The 20230-nt window shown below is 40.5% G+C and overlaps 2 protein-coding genes across 2 annotated transcripts; one reads left to right on the forward strand and one right to left on the reverse strand.

Moving 5' to 3' along the window:
* Positions 1-9036: 9036 nt before the first annotated feature.
* Positions 9037-11497, reverse strand: LOC146658435 (uncharacterized). Its single transcript, XM_085424120.1, has 2 exons — positions 10193-11497; positions 9037-9892 (listed from the first exon to the last, which is right to left on the reverse strand). The coding sequence occupies exons 1-2, from the start codon at positions 10459-10461 to the stop codon at positions 9037-9039; spliced, it is 1125 nt and encodes a 374-aa protein (XP_085280246.1). The 5' UTR covers positions 10462-11497.
* A 1349-nt stretch (positions 11498-12846) lies between these two features.
* On the forward strand, positions 12847-19726 carry LOC146658436 (putative E3 ubiquitin-protein ligase HERC4). The gene is made up of 12 exons (XM_085424230.1): positions 12847-12983; positions 13426-13562; positions 13792-14006; positions 14897-14955; positions 15038-15103; positions 15310-15382; positions 16305-16385; positions 16482-16696; positions 16817-17084; positions 17229-17383; positions 17600-17838; positions 19088-19726. The coding sequence occupies exons 1-12, from the start codon at positions 12862-12864 to the stop codon at positions 19336-19338; spliced, it is 1881 nt and encodes a 626-aa protein (XP_085280356.1). The 5' UTR covers positions 12847-12861; the 3' UTR covers positions 19339-19726.
* Positions 19727-20230: the final 504 nt, after the last annotated feature.

The following is a 20230-nucleotide window of genomic DNA, read 5'->3' on the forward strand; positions in this document are numbered from 1 at the left end:
TGGTCACCTCAAACAAGGAAAATCTCTGGCTCTCACAGACCTGTAACGTCTTCTGTAAGAAGCTTTTCTGTCCCCCACTCGTTACCTGTATGAATGGCACCTGTTTGAACTCATCATCTGTATAAAACACACCTGTCCACAGCCTCAAACAGTCAGACTCCAAACTCCGCCATGGCCAAGACCAAAGAGCTTTCGAAGGACACCAGGAAAAGTATTGTAGACCTGCACCAGACTGGGAAGAGTGAATCTACAATAGGCAAGCAGCTTGGTGTGAAAAAATCAACTGTGGGAGCAATCATCAGAAAATGGAAGACATACAAGACCACTGATAATCTCCCTCGATCTGGGGCTCTGCGCAAGATCTCATCCTGTGGGGTCAAAATGATCATGAGAACGGTGAGCAAAGATCCCAGAACCACACGGGGGGACCTGGTGAATGACCTGCAGAGAGCTGGGACCAAAGTAACAAAGGTCACCATCAGTAACACACTACAACAGCAGGGAATCAAATCCCGCAGTGCCAGACGTGTTCCGCTGCTGAAGCCAGTGCATGTCCAGGCCCGTCTGAAGTTTGCCAGAGAGCACATGGATGATACAGCAGAGGATTGGGAGAATGTCATGTGGTCAGATGAAACCAAAGTAGAACTTTTTGGTATAAACTCAACTCGTCGTTTTTGGAGGAAGAAGAATACTGAGTTGCATCCCAAGAACACCATACCTACTGTGAAGCATGGGGGTGGAAACATCATGCTATGGGGCTGTTTTTCTGCCAAGGGGACAGGACGACTGATCCGTGTTAAGGACAGAATGAATGGGGCCATGTATCGTGAGATTTTGAGCCAAAACCTCCTTCCATCAGTGAGAACTTTGAAGATGAAACGAGGCTGGGTCTTCCAACACGACAATGATCCAAAACACACCGCCCGGGCAACAAAGGAGTGGCTCCGTAAGAAGCATTTGAAAGTCCTGGAGTGGCCTAGCCAGTCTCCAGACCTCAACCCTGTTGAGGTCTGTGGCGGGAGTTGAAAGTCCGTGTTGCTTGGCGACAGCCCCAAAACATCACTGCTCTCGAGAAGATCTGCATGGAGGAATGGGCCAAAATACCAGCTACTGTGTGTGCAAACCTGGTAAAGACCTATAGTAAACGTTTGACCTCTGTTATTGCCAACAAAGGTTATGTTACAAAGTATTGAGTTGTATTTTTGTTATTGACCAAATACTTATTTTCCACCCTGATTTACGAATAAATTCTTTACAAATCCTACCATGTGGATTTTTTTTTCACATTCTGTCTCTCACAGTTGAAGTGTACCTCTGGTGCAAATTACTGACCTCTGTCATCATTTTAGGTGGGGAAACTTGCACAATCGGTGGCTGACTAAATACTTTTTTGCCCCACTGTACATAGATTATTCTGTCAACAAATGGATGCATTCTCATAAACTAATAATTTATCCATTAAAAATACATATATAAATGCACGAGCAGGTTCGCTGTTTGTGAATACAGTGGGCAGGACAGGCATCTCCCTTCTGACTAATGGCGTTTTATGTATGCATGTGCGCGCTATGCCAGAGGTAGAAGGCAAGAGAAGTCGTAGCTGTTCAAATTCCCTGAAGGGACATTTCGATTCCTGTCTGCACCTACAAGCCATATAGATAAATATGTTTTATCCTCTGAGAGAGGGGTTACACTTCACCAAAGAAATGACAATGGGAAGGAAAGAGACATCACCACTGGCATCTTAATAAAATGTCATCCTCGTCTTCCTCACCTCAACCATCATCTCCTGAACTTGAAGTCAGGGCTCTAACACATGAAAACATGCATACAAATGCTTATTCATTCCCAACATTGTCACAGTTACTTACTGTTAGCAGATTAGACTGCCACATCCCGTTCCCAGACAGATGACAAAAGGACACTAAACAACAACAATAGCTGTTTATAACTTAATATTATACCAATTAATGTTAGGCTCAAGTGTCTAAAAATAACACTTTTTTCTCTGGTAATAAGTTTGATTACATTCTCACATCATATGAGAGTTTATTCACTAAGCCTCAGAGTTTCACTAACCATGGTGAACAGAGACTAAGAGCAGCAAAAACAGCACCCTGATGAAAAGCTCAGCATATCTTCAATAACTCACCTCAGTATGACTGTTATTGATCAGAAGTGACCATTCTCTGACTCACTGACCCAACTTTAACAGCCTCTTCCAGAGTAAAAGGATGCTTCTCATCTGGCATTGATACCTTAGGTAAATAAAGGGAAAAACTTGGGAGTGGATCTGAATGTGGCCCAAACAGTAGTAGAAACCCCACAGCCATTTTCATTTTTTTGATCTCGCTTGACTCATTAAAACATGTTTGTTCTACAGTACTCGTTCAAACTTGGAGGGGCAAGAAAACAAAACCCAGTTGACAGCAGTCTGCAGTCTACTGACATGCGCTGGATTTGTTACCTTTCAAATCAAATCCCTTGCACAACTTTTATTTTCGTATAAAGAATTTAACCCTAACATTTGTTGTTAACAAAGGGTAGGGTTTTGTAATTTGATATTCACTTCCCTGCAACTGTCATAGTAGGTCAACCGTTTTTGCCTACAGAAAGTTCTCAGTTTTCATTGTAAGCATTACAGTAGCCATACACTTAGGTTCAGAAATGTTTTCAGAGTGATAGAATATTCAGAATTTTGGCTTCACATGAGACACCACAATAGATTTTGAAAGAAACAATAGAGACGCAATTAAAATGCAGACTCTTCGCTCTGATTCAAAGCAATGCACAGCAATGCTGCATGACCTTTGAGGATTGACCAACATTTTCAGTGAAAGTGCCCAATTTTCAGGGGCTCAAATGTAATTAGAGAATTTTCTCCAAAGGTGTTTCATGGAGAGGCTGGGGCTGTTTCTTAATTATTTCTCAATCAGTTAAGCAGGTGAAAGGTCTGGAGTTGATTCCAAGTTTGGCACTTGCATTTGGAAGCTGTTGCTGTGAACATGAAACACAATGTAATGTCAAATAAAATCATTGCTGCTGAAACAAGCCCTTTTTATGGCTTGTTCAAAATGAATATGCCACTGTGATTCTACTTTAGAAACATTAGAAATGGGATTTTACAATACTACAAGTTTGACTATGCAACACTGCCATTGTTACCTGTTCTATGGTCAGTTAAATCACTGTTCTTCTTGGCTAGCTTGTTGTTAGCTTTTTGTTTTGAGTATAGCACAAATGTCCATTAACAAAAAAAAATTTTCTTTCTTTTTTCTTACAACAGACGCCTGTTGTAACTTTTTAATGCAGGTAGTATAATAATTCATACCATCAATGTAACCAATGTTACATTACTACATTATAAAAAATTAGCTCAATTACAGTAACATCTCTTTGGAACATGTTACATGCAACACTGAAAATAATGAATGGTCCATAAAAAGAGTAATTTGGGACTACACTGACGGATAGCAACTGTTGCTTTTTGGCAAGTATGAAAAGGTGTGACAACGCCTAGATCATCTTTTGCTTGTACAGTCTTGGAAAAAATTATTTGAACCCCTGCTGATTTTTAATTTAGTCTATAAGTGAACTGATTTTGTAAGTTTGCCCACTAACAAACAAATTATCAGTCTATAAAAAAAATCCAGAAAAATGCATTTCAAAAAGGTTATAAACTTATTTCATTTAATAATCTGATTTTTTTTTTTGAAAATGCAAATAAGTATTTGATCAATCAGCGAGATTTCTGGCTTCCACCACAAAACATAGAGAGGATCTGCAAAATGGCGTGGGACAACATCCCCCCTGAGATGTGTGCAAAATATTTAGCCAAATACAAGACACAGCTGACCTCTGTGGTTCCCAACAAATGTTTTGCGACCAAGTGCTAAAGCACATTTTGCAAAGGGATCAAATACTTATTTTTGTTTATGAAAATGGGAATTAATTTATAACTTTTTTGAAATACATTTTTCTGGATTTTTTTTATAGACTGATAATTTGTTTGTTAGTGGGCAAACTTACAAAATCAGTAGGGGTTCGAATAATTTTTTCCTGACTGTGTGATCTTTTATCATTGTATCAGAATACACCCTCAGTCTGGGCATCTTCTGCTGCCAATTTTGCCTTGACAGGTCCCTGAATAATAATTGCTGCAGTCCAACAAATAAACTTATTATGAAGAACAGCTATGCCCCCCACCCTTCTCCAAGTTACGTAGAAAATATGCTTATTTTACTCTGTCATGACAACTATAATGAATTTTGTACAGCTCAAGGTTAATCAGATTACACTTTCATATCTTAGTGTGAAGTTGGGAAAAAAATAGTCAATAGTCATTCTGACTAGTGATGGGTCGGTCACGAACGAAATGGCTCTTAGAGCCGGATCTTTGAAGTGAACAATGCGAGCCGGCTCCTTATTGGGAGCTGTGGGGTTTGTTTGTTTTTTTTCTTTCTCCTGCCCTCACTTTCACTTTTTTTCACTTCACGCTGCAAGTCACCCTTGTGTTTGCGCTGAGCAGAGACGGCAAACAGAGCCTTGCGTTTGCGCCCCTCCCCCCTCTGCTCAGCGCTGAGCTGAGGGGGCAGGGCGGTAGTTACACTCGCAACAGCAGTAGCACACAACAAGAGCAGGAGGGAGAGGGAAAGAAAGAGAGCCGGTAGCAAAATTCTACATGCTTTTAAACCATTTAAAATTACAATTCATATTTTTACATTTGAATTATATAACAAATGACTAACGGTGTGTTCACACCAAACGCGATGGGCGCGTGAAAAAAGCCCCAAACGCCCCTAACTTGACGCGTGCACATTCGCACCTCTACGCGTGTCCAAGAAAAATCCATCGCGCCCCAAAATATCATATTTTAACGCGCGTGAACCGGAAATGTGGGAGGGATGTGGGAGGAAGTTTTGCAAGACCGGTATCTTTGCAAGATGGCAGGTGTCGAGCTAGCGCTTGAAGAGAGAGTCTCCCTTCTCTATTTACTGTGGAGAGCAGAGTAGCGGCGTAAAGGACATCCTCGCCGTACCTGGGTCCATCAGGTCCTCCAGAGGCGTGAGCAGTTTGGTGAGTTTCACCACTTGCTCCAGGAGCTGCGCCTGGATGACGGCCGATTCCAGCGCTATCACCGTCATTCACTCGGCCAGTTTGAGGACCTGCTGTCCCGCGTCGGTCCCAGAATCGCCCGCCTAGACACCAATTACAGGCGCTCAATCCCACCTGCAGAGCGCCTGTCCGTCTGCCTGAGGTTAGTAAAATATGGCAAGCCATTAGTGCCAAAATTCGCCACTTTCCTAACCCGTTTGGTTAAGAAATGGCGTAAAAAACGCCGTTTAATTATTCAAAACGCCGAAAAAAACGGCGTTCTGTTCCGACAAACGCCGCTTTTTCCGCCGCTCGGATGGCGCCCTGAACGCACCATCCGAGTGACGTAAAAAGCGGCGTTCAAAGATAGACGGAAACGCCGTTTTTTACGCTACTCGGCACAAAACGCCGTTTTTATGCATCTTTGAACGGCGTTTTTTACGGCGTTCTCTGCCAGCTGTAACGGCGTTTAAAACGGCGTTTTATTGAAATTATGCAGGGCACTCCCCATGGTTCCCTCATCCAATTACTTTCAACTCATTTCACCCAATCAAAGAAGAGGAAGTGCAGACCACACTAATGCATCACCGATTCACCTTGCTGCTAAGTGATTGCCTATTCAGTACCAGTGCTTGTCACAGTATTCACTTGTATTATAATCCCACTATGCATTTTGATGTGTTTAAGGCATGATCGAGCAAACAAACGACAGAATACTTTTTCTGAAACCTTAACTGTGTTACCTGTTATGGCAGCTAACAGGTAATGAGCAGAGCTAGCTCTGCTCATTTCTGAGCTTCTTTCTTATTTTCCTCTTTACTTCTCTTAACCTTTAACTTATGTTTTAGCAATCAGATCCTGCCATCTTGCATTACCGCTTCGTGCTAGTTATGTTGACTTTTCTCTTCTTTTGTCTCCACTTTTTTCACCCGTGTTTGGACACTCGGCGCATGGCTCCTTTGTTTACATTAGGGATCAGCTGTTAGCGCTGCGCCCTGCAGCTGCGCTACCGGCAGACAGACCCTACATCCCCAGTGAGGGAAGAAACGGGGGTGATGTCTCCCGAGGACACCTCACACACCATCTCTCCTTCCTGTAATCACTTTAAATGTGAGATCGCTCCCTGATATGATTGAGGAGCTAATGACGCTAACCCGGTCACAGTGGCAGTATCCCGGCACTGCCCGGTACTCCCTCTGTGAGTAGGCTGCCCGGCTTCCAGCTGCTGCGGGCGGACAAGACGAGAGACAGCGGTGAGAGGAAAGGAGGGGGGCTGGCAGTGTTTGTTAAAGACGGTTGTGGTATCTCTGGGCACATCGCTGTGAAAGAACAACTCTGCAACACAGACATTGCGCTATTAGCCGTTAGCATCCGTGGAGGTAGCCTGTGACTCTCTGTGGTCCGCAGACTGCAAACGCAATCTCCGAGAGCTCTTCTTCTAATATCAGGGGACTTTAATCATGTCTCGCTGGACTCCACACTGCCCACCTTCACCCAGTATGTGACCTGCCCCACCGTAGGCAATAAAACATTGTACTTAATGTATGCCAATGAAAAAGTGGCATACAGTTCATCACCTCCCCCTGCCCAGGGAAGATCCGATCGTAACCGAGTGCGTCTTGTCCCTGTGTGCAGCCCTTACTGTGCAGGGAGCCACTAATCACCCACGCAGTGCAGAGATGGTCCGCGGAGGGCATATAAATAAATAATAAAAGCAAGTAAATGACAGTATGCTCTTTCTGAAACAAACGGAGACCTTAACTTTTATCAAAATACCGTTTTACTCAGTTTAAAGTAATACCACTGTATAATAGCCTTCAAATTTAATAATGTTAACAGTATCTCAGGAATATTTTTGCCCTTTCAACATGCATTAAAAAAATAGATATACAGTTTTGAATCAGACCTGTATGTACGTTTTCTCAAAAGTGACGTAAATAAGTAATCTCAAGAACCTGAAATAATAGTTTCCCATGTAAACTGGAGATGTCCTTGTCAATGTCATCAGAGTACTGTGGATGTCTTACACGAATTTGAAACATAAAACCAGAGTGGCACATGACAGTGTTGCACATAACATAACTAGTTTATATGACATGAAGTTATAAAAAAAAAAAAGAATCCATGTAACTTGGTAATGGCTTCTTTCTGATAACTGTCGGCTGCAGTGTGCATTATCTTGACAAAAGTATAAGATACTGAACCCACTGATATGATGTGGTGGAGGAGCACAAATACCTGGACACCCACATATATACATTTGCTGAACTGGAAGATCAAAACAGAAGCTGTACACAAGCAGTGTATGGGCAGGCTATTTTTTGTGAGCAAGCTTGTGCAGCGCACTTTGATGTTTTCTTCTTGGATCAGGAGAGCAAGCTCTGTGATTGGCTGCACTTCAGAAGCTGTGGTGGAGAGGAAGTGAGTGAACAAACTGCCATGCATCATGGATATTCCTCTCAATCCACCTCACCAGGTACTTCTCTAAAAGTGTGACTCAGGTCTGTTGCCCCAAAGGATACAGGAAATGTTAGATATTTTAGTATTTTGGGAGCATGTACTGAATACTTTTTTTGATGATATTATACAAAGGACCCTGTTTCTGCAATGCCCTTTGTTTGAACTTCATCTCCTCTTGCTGCGACCCCACGGGCAACTTCCTTTGGCCTGCTGGTCTGGAAAATCCAACAGTTCATCTATATGTAAAGAAGGCACTTAAACTGGAACAGGCATAGCTGCGTTGATCCTGCTGTGGTATAGTGGGACAGTGCATTCCTCGAGTGCACATCAAGTTTGCAGCCTGCTAAAGATCACACACCATTGATTATGTGCCTTTAGGTATATATGGTTAAACATTTCCTAATGCAAATAACTACATGCAGTATTCTACCATGTGCAAACTTATATCACTAAAGGATTCTAACTGTCTAGTGTTTAATGGACCTGTCAAAAGTATGTTGAGATTATAGAAGGCCCCTTTCAGAGCTAGGGGGAACTTCCTTATATGGTTGTAACTTGTAACTTGAAACTTGTTGACACACGAACCCTTCTGCCTATAAAAACCCTGCACAGAAGAATAAACTTTGAGTTGATTTTGGGAAAGCAACCTGAAGCAGTCTCTGTATCATTTTGTTCTCCCAGGCTACTCCCGGCGCTGTAACTAACCCGCTGAACGGCATACCTGAGCTTACTTTGAATAATTAATCTTATACAAAACTCTGCTTATCGCTGCCCACGTCTCGAAGGAAACTCGATCCACGGATGACCTGGAAGGAGAGATTTCTTTCAGGAAATGCACTGATTTCCATGACAGAATTCACAACAACACAGACACAGGTCGGTTCTTTGAAACGGGCGTTTATTACTTGGGCCTTCTCTCCTTGGCTTCACCATCACCAGTACGCCAATACACCATGAGAACTGGTCACAAGCGAACAGTACAAATCAATTAGCAACTTTAGAGTACACATATTAAGTCCAAACACAAATAACAACATTTCTCAAATGACAAATACCTCGTTGGCTGCTTGTCCTGAAAAGAGGTCCTTAAGTCCTTGTGTTGCTTTTTCTTTTAGTAAACTTTTAACTTAAAATCGCTTCATGAGAGACATCTGCTCCCTCGCAGTCCATGCAAAGTCTCGTGTACTCTCGTTAAGGGTATTCTCACGAGACACTAGCTCTTACACTTTACACATGTACATTTCAAATAAAGACATTTCAACACAAACTATATATATATTCATGATATTATGTAACTTATTATAAATCAGTCATCTACATCATGAAATCCACACAGAACATTTTAACAGCATTTACACCACTACTCAATGGTACATAGTAAACACGTATCATAACTTTTCACATTATATGTATCCAGTCACCTAGATATTTTGAAGTCTTTCCACTTGCTGCTATTATGTTTCAGTCATTAATTGAACTGTCTCAGTGATATGTGGAGTCCAGAAAGTATATTAAGCCAGTGATGAGCTCAATACCATGACTCCCTCTGGTGCCACTTAGTGGATTAAACAGTTCTACCACTTGCTCCATCACCATTCCGTCCAGAGTAAATTCAATGTCTGGCACAGTAATCCTCTCAGGCCAGTCGACCAGCAATCCCAGCTCATCTGTACCATGAGCAGCAGCACCACCACCAGAATCTGCACCTGAGCCCTGAGCAGCAGTCGCCTCACTCTCAGTGGCTGTCACACCACCATCAGCTGTCCCACCAATAGTCCCATCAGCAGCAGCTGCTCTGGTCTGAAAGATGTCCTGCATGGCAGTTGAGGCTCGGCCCTGTTGCTGGAGGCTGCCTCGGACAAAAATCTGTAATGGGCTCAAGTGTCTCTCTGTCCGCAAGCCATGATTGTTCCACTGTTGAGTGAAGTCTTTCAAATCTCTGTTGATCCTTGGGAGATAGATGTAATGGAGAGCCCAAAGGTGCATTTCATTGTCAATGTCAATGATGCCTTCCTCCTCCAGGTGGTGAAATAAATCACAGTACACATTGGTCATTCCTCGCCACAGATCACCCCAGAGCCTCTCAATTCTCTGATTATGGGTACTCCTTCCTCTTAGGGCACTTCCACGATCAAAGCCTCTGAAAATGTTCATCATCAGGCAGACAGCATTGTTTTCCCCTCCTCTGTCTGTCCGGACCCTTGAGGGTACACCATAGGATACCACGGCTCTGATGAAACTTGATAAAACAGTACTGCTACGGTTGTTGTTTGAGGCATGAAGGAAGACCACAAGACGACTGTATCCATCAATAGCCCCATGAATGACTATCCTCCACCTAAAACCGTGGTCCATAAGAAGAAAAATCTTATTTCTGCTTTGTTATTGAAACAATGGAAACACACACTCTTAATTGATTTACATGGCACTATTGCATGTCAAGTTTGTCTGTACGTTGCTTGCGATGTCTGTGTTCTCTCATTTTCCCCTTTAAACATAACCAGTTGTGTTAGAGGACTGCCCATCACAGGGCCTGGCTCTATTGGATGTGTCTTACTGTTCAACAGTTATATTTGATGTAATGCTGAATTTCACTTTGGTCAAAATAGGTGTTCAACAAATCAGTGTGCTTGGTTACCTTATCAGCTTGTGATTTCCATCAATGTGCCACAATGAGTTTGGACCTGCAACCTGATATGTTCTTCGTTCTGGTCTCCGCAAAACTGCTCTTATGGCAGCTGCTCCAGGATTTATCCGTAGCATGCTTGCTCGAACCCTCCTTCGCTGTACACGTAGTCCACGTACTCGCAGGGAGGCTCTGACAGCCTCAGGACCAATTTGTTCATTGCCAGCGACAATGTCCTGCACATGTTCATCCAGCGCACTGTCAGTCAGTTCCGCATACATTGATGCACGGGTGAAATGATACTGTCTGAAATCAGACAAAAAGAACACGAGTATTTTATCACTGCCATAACAACACACATCATTACTTGACTAGTTAGTGCACATTCAAATATACTAATTTTTACAATTTCACAATACCATTTAATTTGAATAAACAGTGGGTGTGTGTCACAAAAGAACTGAAAGTCACACTGGTTTCAAAAGTCACTGACCGCAGACGTCTTCGAATTGTACGAAGTGAAACATTCAAAATATCAGCCATCTGAGGTGCAGTGAATCCACATGACTTCAGGAATGAAAGCTGTTCCCGAGTGATAAGGTAAAGGGATCTGCCTCTACCTCTGTTGAAAACCACTGGTGCCTGGTATCCAAAAGAGCCTGAAAATATATAAGCGTTTGGTGTATTTGGAAAATAGGTTAAGACAGAGTCATAATTTATTTCACACTTTTGATCAGTCAAGGAATCGACACAATATGTGCTTACCTTGTTGGCCATGCTGAGTAGACAGTTCGACCTCCTGAATCAATTCAGCCAAGTCACGCAGAAGTTGATCTGCTGCAGTTACACTGATCAGTCTTCCTCTTGCCCACCGAAGGCTTCTCTGCATTGTCTCCAACCTCAAAGACATCAAAAAATTACTTCTTAATTCATGTTATATTTTCAGGCCATATTCCCCTTAAACATTTTATGCAAGTTAAAATGTTAAATGTTTTCCATCATGCTTTCATCATACCTCCTTAACGCTAACTGTAGCACATCTGGCCCAACATCGTCCATCAGCAGCCGCCGTGTACAGTCATTATGAATGTTCTTGCACCTTGAGATGAAAATCCTCCAGGCCATACTTTGTACTGTGATTCTACAAAGACAAAAATTTAAATTATTGCTTTCAACAGGTTTATATATTTAAATAAATCAAAAAATTTCATGTTAGTCTTCTGAAAATTGTGACTGAGCACTTTTGGAAACACTCTGTCATCACTAAGTATTGGGACTGTGAACAGTTACAGAATGCATCTGAAATAAATGTCACATTCTAACAGGTTATAGTTCTGTTAATAGAGCTTTTGAATCTACGTTTCATACATATTCCTATCTTTAATAGCAGTATGTCAACGATGTCAACCAATATTTTCATATTTCAAACACACACCCAAGTTAAAAATTTGAATCTCCGCATCTTCTACTCAGCAGATCTGAAAAATCATTTTTGATAATGCTCCGATTCCATTGTCAAATGTTCCCATCCATGTTATTCATCTTTGTTTATTTTAAATGCTGTCATTAGTTTTTTTTTTCCAACTAATTACCAAAATGAACATGGTCTACATTGTTTTGCTCACTTAAATAAAACGACATTTTTGTATTGTACCCTGGGTTCATGAAGACCATGCTGTCTTTTAACTTTATTATTTCTTTTCTGCATATACTGACTGTTCTTTATTCATTTCTCTACTTTCTCCTCTCTTCTTCTTCAGTCAAGTTTAACGGCAGCTTGCATCCACTTTCTCCTCTCAATTCCGCTGAGATTAATTCCCGCTCTACTGTACAAGACTTGTGAATGGTTACCTGGAGGGATGTACCACTGTGAGAGGGGTGATACGGAACAGTCCAGGTGATCGCTGCTTTAATTTACCGGTCAGATATACCTAAATTGCACGTCGACATAGCTAGTGAACTGTAACTAGACCATAAATCAGTGATAACAAAAGAACATTCAATCTACTTTCTCCGGTACTTTATAGAAAAAAATCAACATCAATTCAATGTCGTCTTGCTATCTGGGATGGCAGTGCAGTACCGTGTAGCCTAATCCGGCTAATGTAACAAGTGATATAAAACCGTATTTTAAATAATATAAAGTGGCTAAACGGAGTACCATATTAAAGACCTTATTAACATGCCTCACCTAAAATGGCATGTTGGCAACATTCCTAACGGACAAAGGTTAGCATGACTTGTCTGTGAAGGTTCTCAGCATGACTTTTTTTTCGCTTACTACAATACAAAGCTAACATATAACATGTGCTTAAAAGGACAAAGCAATGTTTTTGAATCATCGCTTAGCTTTTAGTTAGCAAAGACGAACAATAATTGAGATTAACTAGGGTACTTACGGTGTTTTTTGTTGGCGCAGAGATTTCGCATGCATTCATCTGTATGTAGTTTGTCGCACATAGCTTGATTGAGACAACACAAATATGATGTTGACTGTGATTGGTTAACACAAATTCTGATCACAGGTTGTGGTAAGGGGTGGATTAAAAAAAAAAACACAACCTTCAGTCTTGCTTATCCAATCACAAACAATGTACCTTCTCCCGCCGTACTTTGAATTTTAGGGATGCTATATATATATATTTCTGCCAAGCCTTTTGGCGGACTTTTTGGGAACAGTCATGTCCGAACGGAGCGCTGCATTTCGACGGAGAGTCACTGATATCAGAGACAGAATGAATGCCCAATTTAACCGGCTACTGAATCAAGATGACAGTGAAGAGGGGACATCTCTTCTACAAAGGTGAAATGCTTTGGTGGTGGTTACTCTATTGGCAAGCTTTTAGCTTTGCGCCTTTTTTGTTTTTACAAAAGGAAATAACTTTTACATTTTTAAATAATAAATGGCTCGTTTACTAATTATCTGTTACAATTCAACAACAAATTCTGTAATCATAAATGTCTATCCTAGATTGACGACTTCAAATGACAGTCATTTTAATCCCTGTTATGTGCATTTATGCATAAAGATTTTAGTTTATAAATGTAGCATATCCCATATTTTCAGGGAGCATTTAATTTGCGAGACAATCGAAAAATGCATGCAATAAACACCGATTGAACACTCATTCCTTACTCTGAGTGTGTTGGGTGGTTTTTTTTTTCTTTTCTTTTTTTTCTTGGGGGGGGGGGGGGTGTCTCTGTGTGATTAGTTTCACTAAAATTATCTCATGGTCTAATGATAGCTTTGGAGTTTTCCGCCAACAGCACGGAGGTGGGCCAGTGCGCAGACCAAGAGGCGGGAGAACCAGACATCGCCAGTTAACGTTTAAGGTGTCAGTACTAAGGAATCCCACACTGACACACTACCGATCTCATAGGGGTAATCAATATTTATATTAATATTAATTATTTGGAGTGATGGGTTTGAAAAATGAGAATTACATCATGGTGTCAGTTGTTTACAAATTGTAGAATTTGGCATTAGATTTTTAGCACCTTTGTAATCTTTATTTCCTTGCACCAATAAGTTGATGTTGAGACACTACAATGGGACAATTTACCCTTTTCCGTTTTTAGGGAAAGCTAATTTGGTTTAAATTTGATTACAGATGCCACTCCTGCTACTCGGGTGGTCGTTCCTGTAAACCTAAATGCAGCTGAATTCAGGCAGGCACTACGGGACAATATTGCAGACATACCCTTGCAGTTCGATCTATGCAAAGTGAATGGACAGCGGCTCATTCTTCCTCTTGAAGAGGAGACGCCCCAAGAAATTAGAGCAAGAAACCTACTGGGTCGCTCCAATCTTTATATCCGTCCAAAGGTATTCAAATGTTCCACTCGGGTGGCTGATATGGCATAATTGTCACTATTACTGTAACTCAGTGGCGCTCCAGTCACCCTAGTATTGTATAAGACATCTTTAACATGTTACTGCTCAGAATAATAAATGCTGTGATTTTCCCCAAAGGATTTGAGACATTCATCTGATCACTATGCCAGATGGCTATGCTTAAATAATGCCCCGCCAATTGATTCACTGTTAATAACAGAAATGCAGTAGAGCAAGCTTCAACTGTGGTCTAACAGTATTTTAGGGTTAGGGTCATTTTGTTCTTGTAATCTTAGTTTCCTGGGTTCTGGCTTTTTCATTGTCTTTTGTTAATGTCCTTAACCTTTCCTTTATTTATTTATTTATTTTTTTCCCCCTCAGTTATCCTAAGTTCTACCTACCCAAAGTGTCACGGTCCTGAGTCTGTGGACTCGGTGTTTTTCTGTTTGTATTAGTTAGCTTTGATTTCATGATGTGTTTTGATTCTCTTGGGTTTGATTTCTGTCGCTAGTATTCCTAACTTCCTAGGTCCTGGGCATTTCTTGTGTTCTCCTTCTTAGGTCGTGGTTCTGTGTTCTGTTAGTATACAGTCGTCTCTGTCAGTGTGTCTCTTGTTCTGTCACCGTATCCCCTAGGTTAGTCCACGTCTGTTCAGTTTCCTGTTTTACTTTGAAAGTCTGTGTACTATGTCAATGTGTTGAGTTTTGCCTCGTCATGTCTGATGAGTCCCAGCTGTGCTCTCCTCCTGTTTCACATTCCCTAATCACCTCAGTATGTATTTAAGCCTTGTGTGTTTCCCTGCCAGTTGGCACGTTGTCCTCTGTTCTTGTTTGTCATTTGTTGTTCCATTTTGTTTATATTTTAATAATCTGGTGTTTTAGATTACAGAAGCCAATGAGGACTCAACTGGTGGAGAAGTTGTGCAGTCTGAGATGGCAATGTAAGTCTTTGACAACTGCCTTTGGACTGTAGCACTGTAAATGCATTACACCCTCTCATCAACAATATTTACCATATTGCAGTGTGCTGCATGACACCGAGACACCTGACCATAGCAGGCACAATGTACAGGAGCCAGAGGTTATCAGGTAAATGGCACTCTGTTTGTTTATGAGTTGGAATTTTAATCTTAAACTATTGCACAATTTCATTTATTTTTTTTGGTAAAAACTAGTTTGGTACAAACTAATTATATCATTATTATAACTTGGATCATTTTGTGTAGTCTAGATCAATAAATATCTGCATTGGGGTCCTCTTCCTGCTATGAAATATTTCTGCTATTCCTTTGCAGTGGTCTGCATGAAAACCATACAGCTCATTCTAGTAGGCATGGTCTCCAGGAACCAGAGGTTAACAGGCAAGTGGTAGTTGTTGAATAACATGCCAAAACTTAAGTGTAAACTGGAACTTATAAAGCACACACCATAGGTAAATAGACACTCAATAAGTACAATATACGGGGTGAGACCAGCGAATATTAAAATTTGAAAGGTTGCATGTATTGAACTGATAACATTTATGTGCTCTGAATATAGACCAATGGTTTAATTGCCTCATTCGGTTTCTGTTTTGCTTTTTCATGTTTTTCAGATTTGTTGATGTCATGATATTGGTATTTTTAATTGCTGAAAATGCATCGATAACACTTTAGTCAGCCTGACCATTCAGACACTTGGAACTACAAATCACCCAAACTATTCCCAGTAAATGGGCAGTTCCTTATGTTTCACAAAAAAAGGAAAAAAAGACACTGCTGGCCTGTGATAATCTTTTGTGCGCAGGAAAACTGCACTGTCAAAACTTGAAAGTTGCATTTTATAGTTTATTGATCCATTTTGGCAACCAATAACAAGATCCATTTTTGTTCCTTCATGCTGCTTGTCTCTCAAATTAAAAAAACAAACAAACAAAACAAAAGGCCCATCTCAGTGCATGCTGGTCTTATACCAGTCTCTTAAGTTATCAAAAATAGCCCTGAAATTCTTCCTGGCTGACTTGATAAGATAAACAACAAAACAATGAAGTGAGCATTAACCTACAAATAAAAAAATGATTAACCCAGAAATAGAAGTAAACTAACAACAAACTTTATATTTTAATATTTTGAAATTTGTTAAAATACAAATGGCTCCAACAGATGCAATCAAGGACCACATGGCCATTTTAAGTGCCTGTATCTATACAGTAAAATGTGAAATCAGATTCTTTTATCAGATGAGTCATTCCATTTCAGTATGTATACATGATATTAAAAAATCAAATGCATTTGTTCTGTTTAGGGAAGAGTTTTACATCGACTCTGCAGAGTCAGAAGTATCAGACCTGGATGAGGCTGTCCTGGCTTCCCCTGAACAAAATGACTCGCATGTATGTCTCATGAACAACACTGCCAGAACTGCTGTGTATGTGTTTCATGTAGTCATGACCCTTCTCTCTCTCTCCCCCCTCCCCCCCCTTCTTCAGGACGAGATGGACCTTGCGACTGTGTTGAAAGATTTCCAGGAAACGCATCTTGACACCAGCAATTATTGTGCAATAATAGCCCGACGTAGGAAAATCCTACATAGTGCCTGCATGGCACTTTCCAAGTCATATTTTGCCTGGCATAAATTGCCAAATATTGAATTTGTTGGTGAAATGGCCGATGATTATGGAGGCCCAAGGCGGGAATTTTTTCGGTAACCCATTCCCATCTCTCCCACACAATAATAGAATGTGTGAATGTGTTTTTTGTTGTTGCAAAGATGAAATCACAATTTGACTCAATTTTTTTTATTTTTTACTATCTTTTCCTGCAGCTTACTTATGGTCGAAACTCAGAATTCCCTAGGGATTTTTGAGGGGAAGCCTGGCAGTCTGTTGTTCAGCTATAGCCAGCAGTTGCTGTCAAGCAACAAGTTTTATACGGCTGGTAAACTGATTGCTTGGTCGATAGCACACAATGGGCCAGGGCCACGGTGTATCAACAGACACCTGTTCTGTATGATGTGTGGCCAGAAGACATCTCTTGATGACTTCGATGTAGAGGTCTTCATGGACGAAGACATCAAACAGAACATAGAAAAGGTAAAACTGTGTGCATGCTGAGGTGTAATTAAATTCAGTGAAACACAATGCATAGCTTAACTCATCAGTGGAACGTCTCAAAATGTAAGTACACTTAGTGAATGCTTTAAACGTATGTATTTATGGAGGTGCCTAATTTTCAAGGTTTCCAGCTGCAGCACCCCAGAAGACCTGGCAGACTTGAAAAGTCACCTTGGGGACTGGATTGCAGGCTGTGGTATCCCTGACATCTACACTGCCACACTACTTGATGTTAAGAGGATAAGGGGCGAGATTGTATCTCATTTTGCGTTTCACAGGTGAGGATTTGTTAGAAAATTACAAAGTACTTTCCTGGTCAGTGCTCGTCTTCCCATTGTGTTCCCCCCTAATAGTTAACACTTAAACAAATCATCAATCTGCTGAGTTTATATCTGTATTGCAGTTAAGGTGGTGTTTAAATTGACAAAACTTTTTGTTTTGTTTCACAATTTTGCTATGTTGTATGAATTGAGAGTACAATCTGTGGTCAACAGGGTTGCCAGCATGATTCAGCAGTTTGTTGCCGGTATGGACTCATGTGGTCGGTTCTGGCAAATGGTGAAGAGATGCTGGAAGCAGTTCCTTCCTGTATTTACAAATGCAGGAAATAAACTTACAAGGAACAGCTTCCAGGATCTCTTCACCATTGGATGGAGTCCAGCTGGAAGTAACAGACGTGAAGAAGAGGAAGCAACCATCTTTCAGTGGGAATGGTGGCTTATGGCCATTCAGGGTGAGTACATAGAATACAACACATGTCTTGTTTCTGTTTGAATTGCTTCAGGCATTTCATGTTAAATACAGTGTCCACAATACAAAATACAGACAACTAAATCGAAACAACACTTGGGTGCAATAAAACCTTAGAACTTTGCAAAATCCACCCCTTCTTAGAGCATATGAGGAATTTTTTGATTATTTTACCTTTTTAGGTGAGGTATTTGAAAGGAAACCACCTACAACAAATATTTTTGGAAGATTATTTCTTTTATCCTCTGTCATCTCTACCAGATCTTGCTTGTTTAGACTGATAGGATGTAATTTGATTTTCATTGTGATTTCTGGTAAAACATTAATTTTATTACATGACCGAAAACTTCTAACACTAAAATATTAAATAGTTATATTACATACTTGTATTTAAAATATGGTAAAATTTATGATTCAATTGTATTAGCACATCTGAGAATTAAGTAAATGGTAAATGGCCTGTATTTGTATAGCGCTTTACTAAAGCAGTCATCCACACATTCACACACTGGTGATGGCAGCTACATTGTAGCCACAGCCACACTGACAGAGGCAAGGCTGCCGGGCACTGGCGCCACCGGGCCCTCTGACCACCACCAGTAGGCAACGGGTGAAGTGTCTCGCCCAAGGACACAACGACCGAGACTGTCCGAGCCGGGGCTCGAACCGGCAACCTTCCGATTACAAGACTCAAGACTCTTGAGCCACGATCACCCCCAGTGTTTTTGCAGTGTTTAAGATAGAATAACACAATTTGAAACTGTCTCCCTTTGAGACAAAGGTCATTTGTTAATTAGATGCACTGCCTAACTAGAAGAACCTTCAGGTATTACGTTGACTATAACGAAACCTCCTGTATATTAGTGTCTTAGAGTAATCGAGTGGTGCAATGACAACACCCACGCAAATGTGACATCACTAGAAAGCCAATGTACTCTTGCAAGGACAGAATGAATAACTTCTTTAAAAAAAAATACACATTGCATAAACAGTCCTTGACATATAGGTCTGACTCGGAGGACAAAATTAATTTCCTGTCTTAGCAGGGCAGGATTGCTTTGAGTAATTTTTCTTTTTTTTTTAATGCAATGCTTTGCAATAATTGTTTTGCCTAACAACCTGTTTTTGACTCCAAAATAGTCATTAACGCAACTGTTCTACTATGCAGTCAGTGTAACTGATTATAAATCTACACATTGCACCTTATTTAACACTTGTATGTATTTTAACAGAGCGAGAGGTGGACCACACATTTGAAGAGCTCCTCGTCTTTATAACTGGGGCTGACTTACTTCCACCACTGGGGTTCCCACAGTCCTGCAACATCGACTTCTACGATCAGGAGTCAGGGATGCGGCGTATCCCGTACACATCAACGTGCAGCTTATCCCTGTATCTCCCAAGAGGTGTTGCAGATGAAGATCAATTCAAAGATCTTATGAATGATGCCTTAAAAGGATCCCTGGGATTTGGAAAGGTGTAGCTGCATACATGAACTGATGCTGGGAAGCTGTGGTTAAAACATGTGGGCTTTTGGGATGAAGTTCTTATTGTAAATGTTCTTAAAGGGGATTGCTCCTGGCACTCAGGCTTCTTAAAGATTTTACATTTTAAAAGTGTTTTTACAAATGACTGTTCATTGTGTATATAGTTATATTTATAGTCCAGTTAAGACAACTAGGGTATTCATGCATCAAGCTATGCAAAATAAGTGGTGTTCAGAAAGTTTCCAGGAAATAGTTCAAATGACAATTCATCTAGAAATATTCTTTTGAAATATTGTTGTTTATGTTCAATTATAGTACACTGCATAGAGTGGTTTTTGTTTTTTATTTTCAAGATGTACAAGAGATGCCAGACAAACTTTGAACTAAAAGACACTGACTTTTGTAAAATAAAATATTGTAATGTCAGTTCTCATGGTGTCTTGTCTATTTAAAAATTAAATTTGAGGCTTACCTGTTACTGTCAAATACTGGTATTGGGTTCCATTGACGAGGGCTATGTAGTACAATTATGTGCTTAAGTCAAGGTAAAAGGTTAAATGAATTTACCCTCATCTGTTCTCAAACCAAGAACTGAAGAATCAATCTCAACTCAGAATTAAAAGTTACAAATTAATTTTACTGGTTTCGAGAACAAAGCAGTTTTAACAAACTGACTTTAAGCTCCGGCGTTAACTCTGAGATTGACACCTGGCCTTTCACTATAACCTGGTTAAAAATCAATTATGTAATTGTGGTAGAATTATGTAAGAGGCTGTAAAGCTTTTTTGTAAAAAAAAAAGAATCACGTCAAGATAATGAACACTGGTATTAAAATTATATTTTATACATAAGGCAATAACTGTAATTACCAAAGTAAAGAAAATGATT

Source organism: Rhamphochromis longiceps, linkage group LG11 (genome assembly GCF_057381845.1).
Source record: "Rhamphochromis longiceps isolate RC_006_pf linkage group LG11, R_longiceps_female_GT1.1, whole genome shotgun sequence".
In the NCBI taxonomy this organism is placed as follows: domain Eukaryota; kingdom Metazoa; phylum Chordata; class Actinopteri; order Cichliformes; family Cichlidae; genus Rhamphochromis; species Rhamphochromis longiceps.